The sequence below is a fragment of the Myotis myotis genome, unplaced genomic scaffold, assembly GCF_014108235.1.
Source record: "Myotis myotis isolate mMyoMyo1 unplaced genomic scaffold, mMyoMyo1.p scaffold_m19_p_7, whole genome shotgun sequence".
Taxonomy (NCBI): Eukaryota; Metazoa; Chordata; class Mammalia; order Chiroptera; family Vespertilionidae; genus Myotis; species Myotis myotis.
In genome coordinates, this window is record NW_023416379.1 from 18,924,835 (window position 1) to 18,943,997 (window position 19,163).

The 19,163-nt window shown below is 43.3% G+C and overlaps 1 protein-coding gene across 8 annotated transcripts in view; it reads right to left on the bottom strand.

The window, feature by feature from the left end:
• PTPRK (protein tyrosine phosphatase receptor type K) overlaps positions 1–18,900 on the bottom strand; it is a 482,252-nt gene extending 463,352 nt beyond the window's left edge. For 5 of the 8 annotated variants that reach the window (XM_036318388.1, XM_036318394.1, XM_036318393.1 and 2 more), the window contains exon 1: positions 18,512–18,858. In XM_036318388.1, the coding sequence (XP_036174281.1) occupies positions 18,512–18,608 (97 nt within the window). In that variant the 5' untranslated portion in view covers positions 18,609–18,858. Of the gene's footprint in view, positions 1–18,511 lie in introns of all 8 variants that reach the window. The other 3 variants (XM_036318389.1, XM_036318391.1, XM_036318395.1) reach the window with 1 other exon arrangement.
• Positions 18,901–19,163: the final 263 nt, after the last annotated feature.

Consider the following 19,163-nt stretch of genomic DNA (forward strand, 5'->3'; position numbering starts at 1 on the left):
AAGTTAGTACTACGCCTTTAACACTAAGTAATGCTTCTCTTATCTCCTCTCCCACTTTGTTTCAAGAAAGACCAGTAATTCGGAAGAATTAAAATCTATATTTTGTTTTGAACAGACTGGGTAAATTCTGTTATAGAATTTAGTTTTAAATTGTAAAGTTTGGAATGTTTCCAAATTCTTGAAATTGTTCTTATAGGAGGGAAGATAATTTCCCCCAGATATAAGATGAAAGATTTTATGTAAAATATGCAGAGAAAAATCATAGAGAAATCCATTTTGCCAAAATAAGTGACTTGGGGACTTGTCATATATTATTCAACTCAACACACACACACACACACACACACACACACACACACACACAGGCTCCTACCAAAAGGAAAAAAGTATGCATACACAACATATTAACAATCAACATTTTTAAAAATAGTCTAAAATATGAATATCTTACTTTTAGGGAATAACTTCATTGTAGGCTTTGCCTAACAAAGGCATTCGGGGCACAGGAATTTTGATTTGGCCTTGCAGGATTAACCCACAGGACATTTTTTAGCACTTGAAATATTTTTGTCCTATAGAAATAAATGCTATAAGAGCAAGTGTGAAAACAACATCCCATGTAACACTGGTAGAGATTAAATTATAATTCTTTAAATCAAGTAAAATAATCAGAAGTAACTTCAGTTGATAGTTGAGAATTCCGTGGAAAATAATAAAAGATTCAACCTAGAGCTCAAATAAATTTATAATAAAAAATATGTTTATTTTTAAAGGTAGATTTTTATAAATGTTCATTTCATATACACCAAAAATTCATCAATGCAGCAATGTATAGCAGAATGGGATTCAAATCCATTCACTGTCACTGTCAATGTTTATTCTTCCAATATTTCTGAATAACTCAAATGCTGAGTGCACTTGTGAACCATTACTGGTGTGTTATTTCAAGGATTATATAATAATAATCAAGCTATACTGGCTGGAAACCCACTTCCTACTGTGTAATATTCTGGAAAAGATGGTGCTTAGCATGAAAAGGTACATAATTCAAAGACATTTAAGAGCTTACTCTTTAAGTAGACTTAGCAGGGATCTAAGAAAACAGTCCTTAAGGAGAGTTCAACTACTCACAGCAAACACCTTGGACCAAAGATATTCTTCCTGTGCAGTGAGAAACTTGAGTTAAGCAGAAAGACAGTGTTCTTCGGACTTTTCCTAAGACTCGGTTCTCTAATGAATGCTTCAAAAGCCTTCTGATATCTGCATTTTATATCAATGAATCCAAAGCTTATTGATAACTAAATCCTCCCTAATGGGTTTCAACGTGGACTAGCCTTTCTCACACCAAATTCTGCTCTGTTGGGAGAGTACTGTAGAAGGGCTCATAAATAAAGAGAATTCACTCACTAGACCCCTCACACCCATATCCAAGATCATAACACATTCAGTGGTGTGCTGGAGCCAGTCCACACCAGCTCCTGACAGTCAAGTGTTAAAAGTTTCAGCGCTTTTGTAAGCCAGGTGTTAATCACAACCATTTTTAAAAAACAAATGAAAGAAACTTACATTCGAATAAATTATACTTAAAACAGAAGTAGTAACTCAGAAGTCATCACTTCCTAATTATCTTACACAATAAAAGCCTAGTATGCTAAGAGCCCGGTTGTCAGGTCATCCGTAATATGCAACCATAGCGTAATATGTTAATGATATGCAAAGGCCACTCAACCGCTCGCTATAACGTGCACTAGCCACAGGGGGCAGACAGTTGACTAGTTGACTAGTTGCTATGACATGCACTGACCACCAGGGGGTGGACAGTAGACTGGATGACCAGTCGCTATGACATACACTGACCACCGGGGGCAGACACTCCAACCAGTAGGTTGGCTTGCTGCTGGGATCCAGCCTATCAGGACTGAGCAAGACAGGCCGGGCATCCCCTGGAGCCCTCCCGCGGTCCCTCCCCAGCTGGCCAACCTCCCCCACCCCTCCCCGGCCCTGATTGTGCACCAGTGGGGTTCCTCAGCCTGGCCTGCACCCTCTTGCAAACCAGGACCCCCTGGGGGATGTCGGAGAGCCAGTTTTGGCCCAATTCCGCAGGCCAGGCCGAGGCACCCCATTGATTCACAAATTTGTGCACTGAGCCTCTAGTTTTACTATATTTTATTATGATTATGTTATATTTATGTCCTTGAGGGTGTTTACTTCTCTCTTATCTGTATGGTGGAAATACTGCACAATGGCGCGTTACTACACTTCTCTCCACAACTCTGTTCAATGGTGTCACATTGGTCATGTGAAGTCAGACATACTGGGAGTATTTACATGGTAGAAACTGGCAAATGCTCAAACCTGAACTTGGGTGGTTTTGTTGTTGTTGCTTTTAAGATTTTGATTGTTAAACATTTCCCACCATCACCATCACTCCCTCATTTTTTTAACAGCATTACGTGCCCATTCTTGAGAATTTTGTGATCGATGATCTTTTGATGCAGAAAGGCCTAAGTAATCACATCAGGAGTGAGTGACTATCCTTTCCCCAATGTGCTGATGGTACTCCCACTGTACCTCCCCCTCTGATTTACAACTTATTTCTCAGCTCCCCCAACTAGTCTGTGATGTCCTGGAGTGCAGGTACTTAGTCAATGTGTTCATCTTTTTGCCTTCTGTACTAAACACACTGCCTGGCAGAAAATGGACATTCATGAATTTCAGGCATACTTCGGAGATACCACGGGTTCAGTTCCAGATCACCACAATAAAGCGAGTATGGTAATGAAGCAAGTCGTAATCTTGTTGCCGGTAGAGGGTACTGCCTTCAGTTTGTAAAAACACAACGTCCATGAAGCACAGGATGGCAAAGTATGCCTGTGCTTGAACTTAACCAAATTAACATGAAAGGAATGCGACAAGCTCTGTCGTACACATCTTTTTTCCCCTTTTTTCCATCCATTCACATCTTATTTAATGAAGAGGTCTCTTGCTTAACAGCCTAAAAGGGATCCTAATCAATCATATGTATTCACAGATCAACTCTGCCTGCCCCAACAAGGTATTGCCCAAAAGAAAGTGCTAATAATTTAGACTGGTATCACCTATTTTGACAAGCTCGAAAATATATTACGTTTGACATGCTATCACTAAAGTTTAAGTCTATTGCAATAAAGTATAGAATAGATATATCTTTTTTGTCATTGCTCACATAAAAACAATACTTGATGTAGCTGTAATCCCAACAACAGGTGCGGGTGTCAATAACAAAAAAATTTCCACCTCAAAGAAACCTCTTACTGTTGGTAAAGCATTGGCACCTGAGCAGGTAAATGCTGACATGACATTCTACCCCTCCTTTCTCCCCTCCCTTTACTCGATACCCTTAAGAAAATCACATGCTTTTCTACAAAGTTGGCCACTGGGGAAGTTTATGACATAATTACAAGTGAGTGATGGGGGTGAACCAAGTGCCTCAATCTACTGGTATCCAGACTCTCTAAACTGCTGAGAGACAAGAAAAGATCTTCAATGGGTACTCAAGTGAATGGTATGTACCTGTGGGAAATTCAAAGTGACGCCCATGGAGTCCTCTATCTAAGATTAAGGAGTGAAAACGAGCCTCAAAGCAATTCCCAGGCCTCACCAGGGATCTGCATTCCTGAAAAGAACGGCTAGGAAAAGACAGGAGCTCCTCTGCTCAATCTCAGAGACTACCTTAGGAGCACGGAGTCAGACAGAGCGCCTGGGTCTTCTGGAGCTACCTGCCGCCACACTTGCTGGTTTAAGGACCTCTCCATTGCCTTCATGAAAAAAGGCTGGGGTAGAATGTATAGTTCCTGTGTATATTAAGTTTAAATTCTCAATGTAAGAAACAAAGATTTAAAAAGTTTGACACTGACAATTGCCAAGAAGCAAGATCTCAATCCTACCAAGAATAACAGTTTTGCAGTTGTTGGTGTCTTCTTGGGGTTTTTTTTTTATGCATTTGAAATTGAGGAAGGAACTAAGGAAGATTACATGAAGGTGGAAGAAAGCAAGGTGGGGAGTGGATTATAAGAGCATATGCTTTCTTAGGATGGTTACCCCTTCTGTCATTTCAAAGCTGTGTTAACCTATATGCACAGAACAATGGACAGGCCTGGCTTAACCTTTCACTGAAGAAGTTATAGGTCTGGGGCACAACTACCCATCATGACCTGCCCAGTTAGGAATTTATAATCTATAATAATAAAAGCACAATATGCTAATTAGACCAGATGTCCTTCCGGATGAAGCCGGGGCTTCGAGGGAAACCCGGTCCTGGGTGCCAGAGGGAAGCCGGTGCCGGTGCCGGTGCAGGTGCCGGTGCCGGTGCCGGTGCAGTTGCCAGCAGCCAGGGGAAGGAAGGCCTACTCTTGCTCGAATTTCATGCATCGGGCCTCTAGTGGTTGTTATAATAGCCCTGTTAACTCAAAAGGATGTTGCAATGCAACTGTCAACCTATTTTTGCCCACCCCTGTATCAGGAACATCCAGACAGGATACAAAATTATGTTCAATGGAAAATTATAAAAGCATTTTGTCAGGGTCACCGAAGAAGGAGAGCACGAGGCCAAAAGGGGCAAAGAATTATGATTTATTAGGTCATCTGGAAAACCAGATGGGCTAAGCCCCCAAATGACGCCAGCACACAGGGGCAGGGAGTCAGAGGTTTTAAAGGACTCTAGGAGGCCTTTTTCTGGGCGGAGAATTCTCTGGGCGGGTCCTGAGGTGAAAGATAAAGATCTTAGCAGATGGAATGTGGTCTAAGGGGAAGGGAATGTCGGTTGTGAAGTGGTCTCAAGGTCAGTTCCCAGGGGAGGGGGTACCCATTCAATTATTTGATCAGACCTAACACATTTATTTTGGTGAGATTCAAACCTACAGTGCAAAGAGCTTCTCTGATAAGAAAGTGGATAATTATATCTGGAGAGCAAATATTTTCCTAACTATAACACATGAAAAAGGGAAGATTGTTCCCATTACAGCCAGAAGAGAGGGCGTAAGAAGGTGAAAGGGTATAGAAAATCTGCGGCTTGGATCCAACATGAAATCCTCTTCATTGACTCTCCCAGAACCAACTCTGCCCCTGAGCTACCAGTGGTGGAAAGGTTAGGCAGCCTCAGGCTCCACAGCACACAGCTCTAAAATGACTCTACCCTGTGGACGGTGGCTTGGGGATTAAATGAATTTGAAACTACCTGGGCTGACAAAGATTAAATTTCAGCAGCAAACTTTAAAAAGAAAGCAAAAAACATCATCTAGAATTCATAGGTAAACAATGTTCTAAATGTCAGTGTGCGTTTACTTAGCCTCTGTCAGTCCCATGCAAACAGGCCTGCAGATCTCCTTTCCTCCTTCTCTAACCTCTGGGGGAACAACGTTCTTTAGGAGCTAAGGCGGCATCTCCTCTCGTCCGCTAAGGGTATCATCTGGAAATCTGAGTGCCATTCCCGACTGGATGTATCCCTGGGATGGAATGGACAAGACACTTCTAGAAGTAGTACAGATCGCACTCTTCAGCTTTCTGGTCAACTCCCTTTTTAATCTTACTCCCCCATTAAAGGTTTCATACTTTAGTGGAGATTCAGTCCCGCCAGAGGGTAAGCAGCTTCATGAATGCCCCAAATTCGCCACCTCCTCCAAACTGTCTGAAACTGAATGAATGTTATTAGTGTGCCAGGCACTCTTTCCAGCACTCTCATTCCGTATTCCTCAAAACAAACATCCAGGATAAGTACTAAAATGAATTTACTCCATTTTACGGATGTGGAAGCTGAAGGCAAGTGGTTAGACTGTGTAGCAGGACTATGTTGGAGCCCGTAGTCACCCTCAGTAGGCAGTCGGGTTCCTAAGTCTGTGATCTTAAAGTTATATTTTCTGAGTGTCCTCTGCTCAAAGATAAAACGGGCACCGAATGTGACTGACTCGACTAAAACAAAACAGTTTCCTAAATTTCTATTTTTGAAGCTTGGCAATGTTGGTTTTGCTTAGAAAACAATTTGCACATCTCCCAAATTAAATGTTCTCCTTAACTCACACACTGCAAGCCATGTGGGCCTTCTTTAACCCAGAGGTTCAAAAATCTCCATTTCCTGGTAGGGCAAAGGGCGTATTTAAATGACAATGCTGTTGTCCCCCTTCAAAATGAATGACCAAAGCCCCAGGAATGCAATTTGCCAGCTTCCGGTACAGGTGCAAGTGCAGGTGCAGGTGCTGAGGGTCAAGGTCCACCCAGATGCCAGGCCACCCCATCTCTCTGCTGGTCTCTGGCCTCCCTCTCTCACAGCTGCCCACTGCTCTGGACAACCCACTCCACTGAAGCGGCAGGGAGAAGGCTGATAAGAATCTGGACAACAGCAGCAGCTGATAAGCATCTGCAGGTCACAGCAAACAGGAATCTGCAGCCAAACAACCAGGGGCTCTCTGCATATGAATGTTCACGCTGTGAATGCACCTCAACACGCAGTCCTCTAAGTGGAGCTTCCTCCCCCACCCCACCCCCACCTCACCCTGGAAACCTTCCTGATCCTGTTTGCAGAGGGAGAGCAAGTCACTGGAAGCCTCCAGAAAGCACATGTGCTCTCTCCTCCATCCGTCTTGTTTACTCTGATTACTCAACTTTTGGGAAATTCCATTTGGTGGAATTTTACAATCACTGTGGCACATTTTTGCGTCCTTCTCTGGTAGGCTTCCAGCTGTTTGTGGGTAGGCTCAAGGGTACGGAAAGACAGCCGATGCACTGTATTAACCCAGGCAAGTTCCAAAGTGGACCAGCAAACTGTAAGAGACAGGCTGCGCTTTGAGACTGGCCAAGACACAGGTGTAAGATCGGTTACAAAATAGCCCCGGGCGCACCTGTTAATCATTAGATATGGAGCTATCTAAGGGTACCACGCCCTGCCTAGTCATAAAGTCACATGTGCTCCCATAGCACAGGGACAATACCCGGCTCACCTGCCAGCATACCCAGGGCCTGGCACAGCAGAGGCACATCATAGATGCTCAAATATGTGGGATAGAAGAACAAATACAGGGGCACCAACCTTATCAGAATCACGCTCCCATTAACTAGGCAAACCAGCTGGAACAGCAAGAGTGTTTTTTAATCTCTTCATGAAAATATTCAAAAAGAAAAAATATACACACAACTTGCCATATAGTATCACAGTCCTTACAAGATGCTTACCATTTTCTTTTTTTTTTTTTTTTTTTTAATATATTTTATTGATTTTTTACAGAGAGGAAGGGAGAGAGAGAGTTAGAAACATCGATGAGAGAGAAACATCAATCAGCCGCCTCCTGCACATCTCCCACCGGGGATGTGCCCGCAACCAAGGCACATGCCCTTGACCAGAATCGAACCTGGGACCCTTCAGTCCGCAGGCCGACGCTCTATCCACTGAGCCAAACTGGTTTCGGCTACCATTTTCAATGTAAGCACATAGTCTTTACGAACATGAATTCGGGGGGCTGCGTTTTACGATACATGACAAAAGTACTCATTGCTCACAAGAACCTTACTGACTCTTCTTTAATCACCTCGCTTTCCCCCAAAACTCAGATATGTAAACAATTTAGACAGGCAGTGTATAACTTAGGCACACAAATATACAAAGCATCTATTGTTCTCATTTCCGTTCCTTAGCATATACTTTGTGCCTTCAATAACAATTCCTTTATTACTAACATTTATATGTCCAACAAAAATATTTACATATTACAATTATTTTTAAAAAGTACTTCCACTTTTTACCTTTAAAAGTGTCCTACTGAGTAACTGGAGAAGAGATTAAAATCACTTTGATTGCAATATCCCCATTTTAGTGATAAGGCCATTAAGGATGAAGCAGAAAGAAATTACCTCCAAACTGCAGAGCCTCAGTGACCGCTAAGACTGGAGAAGTTTTGCAGCAAGCCCAATGCTCTGAACGAAAACGGTGTCGTACACAGACCTCTAAACAAGCGTTTTGCTCTCTCTGAAGCAGGTTGCTGCCAACCCCTTCACTGTGTATATTTCCTAAGTATTTCAATGTGAGTTTAGGTAAAGCAGCAATAATGAGTCAGCACTGGATAGCACCGTGCTCCAACCTGACAGGGTATTAGAAAAATTATTACAAATGTCATCATTCAGGAGTCACAGTTATCACACCTGATAAAGCTATAACACGAGGTTAAAAAAAAAAAAGTCAAAGAAAGTAGGCAACACACAGGAAAACAATAACAGTTTATTAATTTTTTAGGGTAGTAGACAAAGGTGTGTAAAAATAAACCTCCAGTGATAGAAGGGAAAAAACCTGCTGACGCCAATAAGCCTTCCTCCCCGAGCGAGGTCTTTGCCTCCTCTGTGCCAGGCCAGCTACTTTGGCCAGAGAAGGGCCATTAGCAGCCCTGGAAGTGCCTGGGGAAGTTACACTGCTCCAACCTGGCACAGCCACATCTGGGCCCCTGGGCCCCCTCACACCCAGCTTTCCGACACTAGCACAGACGTGTCTCTAACTACAGGCCAGCTAAATCTCTCACTGGAGGGAAGGGAGGGCTGGGCCAAGAGCTGCTACTTCTCTACATTTTATTCATTATTCAGTACCTCCTTACAGCCACTCTGGCGAATATCCCATGTTGTTCAGATGTCATAAAGTTAGGCAGAAGAGAGAGGTGAGAAGGTCAAAATCATAAACAAGTTTACCTCCACCTCTGGAGTTTTTCAAAATTAGTTTCCAAAGTGAAGAGTTACTAGGTTTTATTCAATTAGGATCATTTGTCACAGCTTAGCTTATCCTCTGGCTTCTGTTAAAAATAAATACATGTATACATGCAAACAAGCAGTTCTTCTCTGAGATATCGAATATTATCACCTCATATTTGGATTACTGTTCTAAACAAAGCCAATCATTAAGTCAGGTTTGCATTTGGAAACAGTGTTTTACAACTTCAGATTGTAAAACCAAAATAATTAAAGAAGACCTTGAACAATAATTATCTATATAAATTACCATTAAGCAAAAACAATGTGTATGTGGTAACAACAATGACCTAAAAATAGAAATCTTGAGTTTGAACTCAAGTTCTTCCAAGCTGTATGACTTTGGGCAAAGTTCTGTCCATTTTTAATGTTAGACTTATTCAACACTAAGACAATGAATATAATAAAATGTGTACTTTAAATCAGGGTTTAAAAGGGAAACCCCCCCCAAAAAAAATTCCCTAAATTATGAACAGCTCATCTGTAATGTCCATGTGCAATTTGCCTCTTGCCTCTTCCTCCTCCAGCCCCTTCCCCTTGGAGACTAAGGCTGAGGCCACCATGTCTTCCTGATGTTACCACCTAGTGGTCCAGAGCTGAGAACCATCTGATCTGTCTTTTCCCTACCATCTCCTTCCTTCCCCTCAGAAGGATTATAAATACCCACAGGTGGCAACTTCCTCTTTCTTTGCTTTTATTGCTCACACATTATTTAACAAGCAGACTGTAGTTTGGTTGCCTTTCCACAACCCAATCTCCTCTATGATGACAACTGATGATTTGATCCAAATTCCTCCACCACCTCCCTCCCCCCAACCCCCTTTTACCCACCCCCCCACCCCCCCCCCCACACACACACACACACCAGTCCGTATGACCTGGCTGAGGACCTACAGCACACAGACTTTCCCTCAGTCATGGGCTGGACACACGATCCATTTGATTCAGAGTGAACCTCAGGGCCTTTTCAGGTGCAACCTGCATATAAGTTCATATTTTCCTAACAGACTAGAACCTGGGATATTGTGGCTTGGGAGCTGCTGAACCTACCTGGTTTCTAAATATGGGCCCTCAGAACAAAGGTCCTGGAGCCTGCCCCACCCCTCCCCCGAATTAAGTTGAGCAGGCAGAGAGAGAGCATGTCCCAAAGGAATTATGTGAACTCCTAAGTCAAGCTCCATCTTGACTGTCAGCTGGAGGACACGATAATTCCCCTTTTGTTGCAAGCAGTCTGGGTTGCACTTTCTGACAGTATGCAACCCAAAACATGTCTAATTGTTACACATGTGTATATACTCAATAATGAATCTGGCTCTACTAGTTCCTCTTGCTGTCATCTAAGGCAAGGTATTACTTAACCTCTCTTTGGCCTCAGTTTGCAAAATGAAGATGCTTTCAATATCAAAGAATTATCATGAGAATTTTAAATTATGTAAAACATTGATCATAAGACCTGGAAGGTCATAGGCACTCAATAAATGGCAGCGTCTATTGTTTTTGCAATTGCTTTCAGGAAATCTCTGCTCTCCAATGTGTAAGAGAATAGATAAAATGGATTACTGCTAACAATAATAAAATTAGAGAACTAATACAAAAGTCAAGTTCTAGAATTTTAAAATTAGAAAAAGTAACAAGTCAAAGCCTTCAGACACTAAGGTCCTTGAACATGTAAGGAAGTACCTTTCAGAGTTTCTATCCATTACCAAGTTCTCTAACACTGATCTGTCCTCAATGAACCCTCTTCCTTTAAACACCAATATCTAACATAGGTCGGTGTAAAAAGTCTTGCCTTATAGCTTATTCATTAACCAGAACTATTGTTTTCATGTTTTGAACAATACAGTGTAAGCAGGTTTTCATTTACAGTATCAGACCCTAAACTCCAGCTCTCAATAATAGCACAATACAATCAACTACTATGGGTTAACATTAATTTATACTACTTGTTTTCCATTAGTCTCTGCCATGACGGTGTCATTATGCCAATATTTTCTGAATCGCTAGCAAATGGCAAAAACAAATATAGCAGTTGTGATTTAATCAGACTTCAATGTTGAAACAACTAGCAAACCTAGACACATTTAGAACAGTAAATGGTAACAAAACACACTTACAGGCTCATTAATAAGAAGGCAATTAGGTCTTCTGGGAGAATTCATTTCCAAAAGAATGCTAAAGCAAGCTAAAAATGCAAGTAAAATTGTGTTTTGACATGAATAGTGTGCACTGTCTATTACATCATAATTTTTCTCTTGAGAGAACTGACAAGAATATCTGTTCTTAAATATGAACACAAAACATAGCAAAAAGAACTCCAGTGATAGTGAATGTATTCTATCTCATTCCTATTCACTATATTTGGCCTATCAATGAGCTCCTTATTACAAAGACACTTAAATTATCCTTAGAAAAAAAAAGAGAAATAGCCCTAACCGGTTTGGCTCAGTGGATAGAGCGTCGGCCTGTGGACTCAAGGGTCCCAGGTTCGATTCCGGTCAAGGGCATGTACCTTGGTTGCGGGCACATCCCCAGTAGGGGGTGTGCAGGAGGCAGCTGATCGATGTTTCTCTCTCATCGATGTTTCTAACTCTCGATCCCTCTCCCTTCCTCTCTGTAAGAAATCAATAAAATATATTTTAAAAAAAAGAGAGAAATATAAAACAAGAAACTGCCGCCACTAGTAGTGTCAGAGGGAATACTATTTCCTGTATCAACATATAAATACGCATATCAATGATTAGCATATATCATGTTTGGCTCCTTGGATAATATGTTTACCTTCAAATATGCTTATACAACAAGTTTATAACCAAAACTATTTAGCTTTATTTTTATTCTCTTATAAAAATCCTTCTCTCAAAACTGTCTGAGTACTCTTTAAAAACCTGCAGAGTATTGTTGTTTTGATGTGTGTAGAGTGTTAAATTATAATTAAGTAAATACTGATCAGAAATATTAATTCCAGGGAAATCTGTTTCATGTTGTAATTAATCCTTGCACAATACTCTTACAATTCTACAGTAAAGTGCATGTGGCAATTATTTTCAAGCTGAGTTGGTTTTTTTGTGTGTTTTTTGTCATCCTAGTGTTTCTCAAAATTATATGTTCAAGCAAATCACCTGAGGATTTTATTAAAATGCAGAGTCTGGGTGGGCTCTGATAGGTCATCACAAGACCATCACAAGTTTCCAGGTGAGTGAATACTGCTGGTCCACTAACCACACAATTCCAGTAGCAGAAGTCTAGGGCCCTTTGCAATTGAGGGGTCCAACGACCATGAAGTTATCAGCTATCACCCCCTAGGTGGGCAGTGAGGGCGCTTAGAAAGGCTTCCTCTCTACTCTTGAATTTGCTGACGGCCCTAAGGCAAATCATGTCAAGGACCTGTGACCAGTCTGCCACTTACAGCTGCTAAGTCACCCCACTGCCAAACAAGGATTAGGGGTATTTCTGTAGCTGGTCAGCTGCTGCCCTGGACCAGGTTTGGAGAGTCAGCCTACAACCAGCTGGTTAAGGAGCAGGCTGCATTGGGAAGGGTTTATATAAATAGATTCCCATCTGGAAGGAGAGTTATTATATTTTCATTAAAAGTAGAGCATAGTATAGTATATACTATACAGTTCACTTATCTTCCATTTCAGTTTTTTCATCTATGAAACACAGAAAATAATTACCTAAGTCCAATATTCTTTTTAAAAATATAAGTATAGGGGCTTGACCCCCATCTCTAGATGTCCTTAGCTTCCTTGTAACCTGAACCTTTGGACAATGAAGTTCTATCACTATTAAGATGTGTGTATGTATATGTGTGTGTAAATACATATTTACATCTTTCACCTTTCCCAGCAAATAAATGCAAACACACTCAAGTAGGCACTGTTTTATTTGGCTTTATTTCCAAGTTCCTCTTAGTAAAATAATTTATAGAATGATACCTGTAGCAGGTTCCACCAGCACTGCCCTAGTCATCATTTTTACTAACAGAGCTCTACAATCCTATAAAGTGGAAACATGGATTATTTCATTAAGGACTACTTAATTTGCTCCCAAAACAATGGTAAGTGACAAAATAAGCCACTTGTAATTTTTATAGATTATCAACACACAGAAAAGAATGCCAAAACGTCCGGACTGAGTTAAGTGGGGAAATGGCAATGTTCCACAATGCGGTCAATGCGATCCTTACATCCCGAACTGATGTTTTCCCAGAACCTCAACAATCTGACAACCCTCCACAAAACTGGGTTTTTTTTTACTTATGCAAATTTAGTTTTATTACTAGAATATTAGCTGCAAACCAAAAGAATTCCCACCAGTATGCCACAGAAAGCAAACATAGCTCTCACAACAGAATCTTTATGGAACTAATAAAACATTACACGGGGAACTATGTTTCTTTAAGAAAATTTTTCCTAAACATATTTTCATTAAGATGGAGTTTAAAGTTTATAAACCACCCCTAGAGTTTGCATTGATATCAAACATTCAAACATATTTTTTTTAATGTTTTCCAAAGCATAGCTGTACGTAACTTACCTCATGTATCTCAAAATACATGAGTACCAGCAATGTGGCACTCAAAATTTCTATTTCCATTTACAAAAAGGAATATAACATTTCTCTTCCATTCAGAGCTATATAAGCACAAACAAATACATCTTTTGTGACATTACAAAATTATTTTATGGGTGTGCAAGTTTCTTTTTGGCTCTAATTGAAATAAAAATTAGCCTGATTGACGTACTTGCTCACTTTGTCATCAAATATCAGTTTAAAACATGTCATGATATGATAAAATACCATTATTCTGTAACCATGACAAACAACATATGAGTTTTGATAAAAAACAAGTCAAAAGCACTTGAGAGAGGAACACACGCCGAATATACATGATCAAAGGGGAGAGTCTGAGAGGAATACACAGAGGGAAATTTTTAGAAATGAAAGTGTTTGGACAAAGGCAAAGGATGATTCCAATAAACAAGTCAAAGTAAGTCTTTTTTTCCTCTTTAGAAAAGTAAATAAAAGATCACACACACACACACTCACACATGTGCCTACATACCCCCAGCATCCTTTGTTTATTTCTTTAAGAACAATCTGTAAACTTTCTGTTTCCTGCTCTTAGTCTTCCAGAATCCCTGACTTCCGGCCCTGCATAAAGAACAAGTAGGGGAAATGGGAACAGCACTGGACAGATGACATCGGCATCTTCTGTGCCTCTGCGGAGCAGATGCATACTTATCGCGTTGTACACTGTCTTTAATACCACCCTGAGCAGACCTAGAACCCTGTACTTCAAAAGGACTAGAAGGCAACAGCACAGTTTCTCTAAACAGGACCCTATTACATGAATTAAAATTTTTAAGGCCATAATAATGTGTAGTAAGCCATCACTGCTAGAAATATAAAAATTGGTAGGCCTAGCCAGCGTGGCTCAGTGGTTGAGGGTCAACCTATGAACCAGGAGGTCATGGCTCGATTCCCAGTCAGGGAATGTGCCTGGATTGCGGGCTCCATCCCCAGTGGGAGGCCTGCAGGAAGCAGCTGATCAATGATTCTCTCTCATCATTGATGTTTCTATCTCTCTCTCCCTCTCCCTTCCTCTCTGAAATCAATAAAAGCATATTTAAAAAAACGATTTGGTAGGAGGATTTGTGTTTGCCCTGGGTAGTGGTTGAGTCATATTTTCCCGTTTTAAGAGCGCCCAGCACTAAAAGGTATTTGGTGAAAACGAAAAGGCTGTGATTTTGTGTACGTGCATGTGGGGCTTTGTTGCTGCCAGAGAAGAGTGGGAAGGAGTGTGGGAGAGGGGAGCAGTGGCACCGGGCCTGATTTATCTTTGAAATTCACATTTATGAATACAAAGAGAAGAGCTGTCAGCAGCACACATGCCAAAGCCCAATTGCAGCCAGAGCTGCCTCTCCCGTCTGGGTAGGCCAGGCACAAAATGACATCTTGCAATCTAGGAAAATCAACAGAGTGGAACATAAGAAGACCAGTGAGACAAAGACCAGTCCCGGAAATAACCAGGTACACTTTATTGCTAGGGCTTAGAATTTGGAGTTTTAATGAATTGAGAGACTGACGGATTGTGGCCAATCCAAACCAGAAGACCAAAAGGTAAACCTTAATACAAGCTGTCTCTGATATAATGTCCTAGTGGGAAATACGTGTAAGAGATATTAACTTCACCTACCAAGACATCCAGGAGTCAGATCCCAGGAAAGGGGCCCTGCTTAGTGGCAGGGACTAAGGAGCCCAGTGAGTGCCCCTTACAGTGTGCCATGCCAGAATCAGATTCAAGGCAGGATCCTGAGCTGCACTCCAGGCTCACATCATACCAGAGAGACAATAGTCCCTCTCTAGGTCACTGGTAAGACTGCAACAAAAAAGCTGCATATTTTTCTCCACGCTGAAATCAAAAAGCTGAACAACCAACAGTTAATTGAACTAACAGCTAAGAAAATGGACTTAGAATATATTAGCTAGAATATATAGGGAATCAATAATGACTCTTCCCCAGATTTAACTCAAGATTTATATGAGATAAGTAAAAATTAAAAGATAATTTTTCTCACTGTGAAATTATGGCCTGGCCAATCTAGGATGTTGATGTTTAATAATGATTAAAATAAGTGCCTGGCCGAGTGGGACACACAGAGAAACAACCTGAACAGCCTATACTCACTAGAAGATAGAGCAGGAGTACGTAAAGACAGAAGTCAAGGCACATAGCTACTTTAATGTATGATTACAGCCCAGACAGCTGCAAAATGGTTTATAATTTACAGTGCCAGTTCACATAAACTATTTTATATGACCCTCATCAAAACCATGTGGAAAGGTCAGAATGCATTTTATTATCCCCATTTTACAGATGAGCAAGTTGAGTTTCTAAGTTACCTCATCTGTGACTGGGTTTGTCAGTCATCAGAGTCCTAGTACAGAAAACTTTCTTACATCATGACATCAAGAGATGACAGTTACACAACCCAATGAATAAACTTCAATACATCTTTGTGCTTCTATGCCTCAGTTTCCCCAGATGTAATATATGACACTGAGGAAATCTCTCATTTTAAGTGAGAGATTAAGTTGAAAGAATATAAGTTGATACTTATAGGCAGTTCTGGTTTGAAAGAGGCTCACCAAGCAATAGTTTTACACTTTAACTCTAAAAGCTAAGACTAAAGTCACAATGATGAAAATATTCTTAAATTTGTGATTAAACAAAGTATACCGGATGAGTACCTACATCAAAGATCTAACAATCCCGTTTTTCAAAATTTGCTTTTGAAATTTACTACATTAGAAACCACATATGATCTAAAAGTGCTAAATTGGCCTAAATGGGTATGATTTTAAAAATACACGAAACAGGTTATTTTAAAATTCTGTTAATACATATTCATTTTAGACTTTAAAGCGCTTTTATTTAAATGTCTCTCAAAATAAAAGTTCCTCATTTAAGGAATATCAGAAAATCAGCAAGAAATAACACATGCCAATCTCAATCTATGTCTATGCAACAAATCTGACTGCCAAAAAGGCTGATACAATAGGACACCAAATGACTTATGATAGCTAGAAAATGGATTTTTTTTTTTTTTTTTTTTTTTTTTTTTTTGCTAAATAAACTTTTAATTTATGGAGAAAGGCAAATCCACAACCTGACTTTAAACTGTGGAATCAAAGGCATTAATTTCTGGACAAATATGTAAATCCTGAGTGGCAAAATTTTGAGATACAGTTCAGGGGGAACTGCATATTAGGATTGTTCATTCTTTTACTTAAAATGTAACATAAAGTCAAATGCTTTGCTTTGTCTCTACAGAAACACCAGGCATGTTTAGTCAACTTACTTGAACTGCATGTCTAGGAAAACAATTGTTCATTAGCGATATCTGATGGACACTCTGCTGGAGGAAATTTAATATTTACTCTCTCGTTAAAAGGGTAAATAACATTTGAAAACAGAAGAAAAGTTTCTTTACTGCTGAAAATACAGCCATCAGCTGTTGAGACATTAACTGTTGCAACTCTAGAATACATGTAAATTTATTCATGCAGATGGTAGAATTCAAACTTTCAATGAACAAACTACATGCTTTTTCAACCATAGGCTCTCCCTGCAGGGATAAACACTGTGGAGAAATCAATACCCACTCCAACTTGTCTGCATACAGTGACTGTCTTAGATCAAGCACGGTCCCAGGTGCCGATACTAATGGGCAATATATGTCACAGGTGCATGCAGTAATGCTTACTTCAGAAAGAACTAAACTAAGCCATCAGGTCATTCATTCATTGCATAGAGCCATTGTCCTCTGCATACATCCCCCATATACATAGCTTTTCCTCTACACGCTGCATTTCATCATCTGCCTGAGTGGACAACGCCTGAATCCGCTAACTCCTTTTATAGAGTTCTAAAGAGGGGAGAGGGGAAGGAAGGGAAATAAACAGTACTCCGGATCCCAACGATCTGAGTTTATTTCCTGGAAACCGGGCAGCCAAAACAACGAGAGAAACAGACGTGTGCAAAGTAAGTTGGTTCTCCGCGTCCTAGGGCCTCCGCCAGGAGCGCGGCTGTGGCTTCCCGGGTCTTCTCCAGCGCCCCTCGGCCACCTCGGCGTCTCCATCTGCACCGCCAACCAGGCGGCAGATGCGCTCGCCAGCCAGGCTGAGCCGGGGGATGGGCCAGAAAGTTGCTGGGATCGGCGGGAAGCAGCCCGGCGCCCGGGAGCCCGCTCCCCAGCGTCCACCTGGTGAAACTCCAGAGCCCCCAGAGGAGAGAACGAAAAGAAGCAACCGCCGGGAAGGATCACAGAACTGGAAGGGAACACAGGACGGGGCCGGGAGAGACCGGTTTTCCTGGACTCCCCGAAGTGGCTTTACCAAGGGTTCCAGGTAACCCCAGGGACCGCGCCACATCCCTCCTTTGGGGTACTCCGAGCAGGCGGCAATCGTGTGCAGTCCCAGTCACCCAGACCCTCTCCGGGCATGGCTGTGCCCCGAAACCGGGGTCAGGCTCCCCGGACCCACTCCCAGCCCTCGCTGCCCAGGACCGCTCGGCCTGGATCCTCAGGCTCCTATTTCAAAACATGCAATGAACACACGGAACCCGCTCCGCTCAGTGCCCTCGCGCAAAGGGCAAAGCCAGGAGCTGCCGGACGCCGGGGGAGGGGAGAGAGACGGGGGCAGGGACCGGGAAGTAGTTAGACAATAGTCAGGGGAGGTTATTCCCGGGACAAAAAGCACCTGGCAAAGCGCGCCGAGGTCAGTCCTTCCGAGCCTCCACGTTTCTGGCCGTGGCTTCCCGGGGAAATGTTTTTGCACACCCAGGTGGCCGACAGCAACAACCGTGCGCCACGAGCAACAGAGTCGCCGTCCCCGGAGTCGTAACTACTTTTTCTCCCCTCGTCCCCCAGCTCCGTGCAGCCTGCGCTGGACACCGGGGCTTCTTCCAGTTTCCCGAGAAAAGCAATGTCTCTCTCGCTCCCGCACAGCCCAGCCAGCCCGCGCCCGCAGCGAGGAACAATGGGTCGCGGAGACAAAAGTTACCTGCGCCGAGTGGCGCCCAGCCCGGGGCCCCGGGGCCCACCTGGCACCAACTCTGGGGACAGCTCTCCCTCTGCCCTGTGCCCCCCGACCCCGGGCCGAGAGAGCTTCCCCCCAAGTCCTAGCCTCTGGCCCTGGCGAGCAGCCTCTGCACCCCTCCGGGGCCCGGGCAGGCATCGGGGCCACTCACCTGCGGAGAACTGGCCGCGGGCCGACCCCAGCAGAGGCCACGGGGCGAGGAGCCAGAGCGCCACCAGCGCGGGCAGCGCCGCCGCGGCTGGATCCATGTCGACTTTGGGAGAAGTTTCAAGCAGCTTTGCCAAGAGCTGCCCGGAGGATCGCCGCGAAATCCACGACTGGGGTGCCGGCCGGGCCTCGCGGGGCGCGAGCGGGAGGTCCCCAGCCGCCCGCCGGCACTTTTCCCTGCTCGGCGGGCGCCAAACTACCTCTGGGGCGCCGAGGTCGCTCGCGTCGCCGGGCGGCCGCGGCGGCGGCTCTCCATGGCTCGGAGGAGGCTGCTCCTGTTCGCCAGGAGTTACTTTGCTCGGGGAGGGACGGGGGCGGAGCCGGGGGATGACGTAGCCCCGCGGGCTCCGGGCGCTTCGGAGGAATGCGGGCTCGGGCGCGGCGCCGCCGCCTCCTGCCGGAGGGACGCGCGCTAGCCCGGCCGCGCGCCCCTCGCCCCGCGCCGCCTTTGTTCGCCGCCCGCCGCCGCTCGGAGGGAGCGCGGGCGGGAAAGGGGACCGGCCGGGGTCGCCGTCCGCTCCCAGAAAGCGGAGTTTGAGAGGTGCCAGTTTGGAAAGCCGTGTGGCCAGACCGCCGCCGCCCAAGCAGAGGCGCGC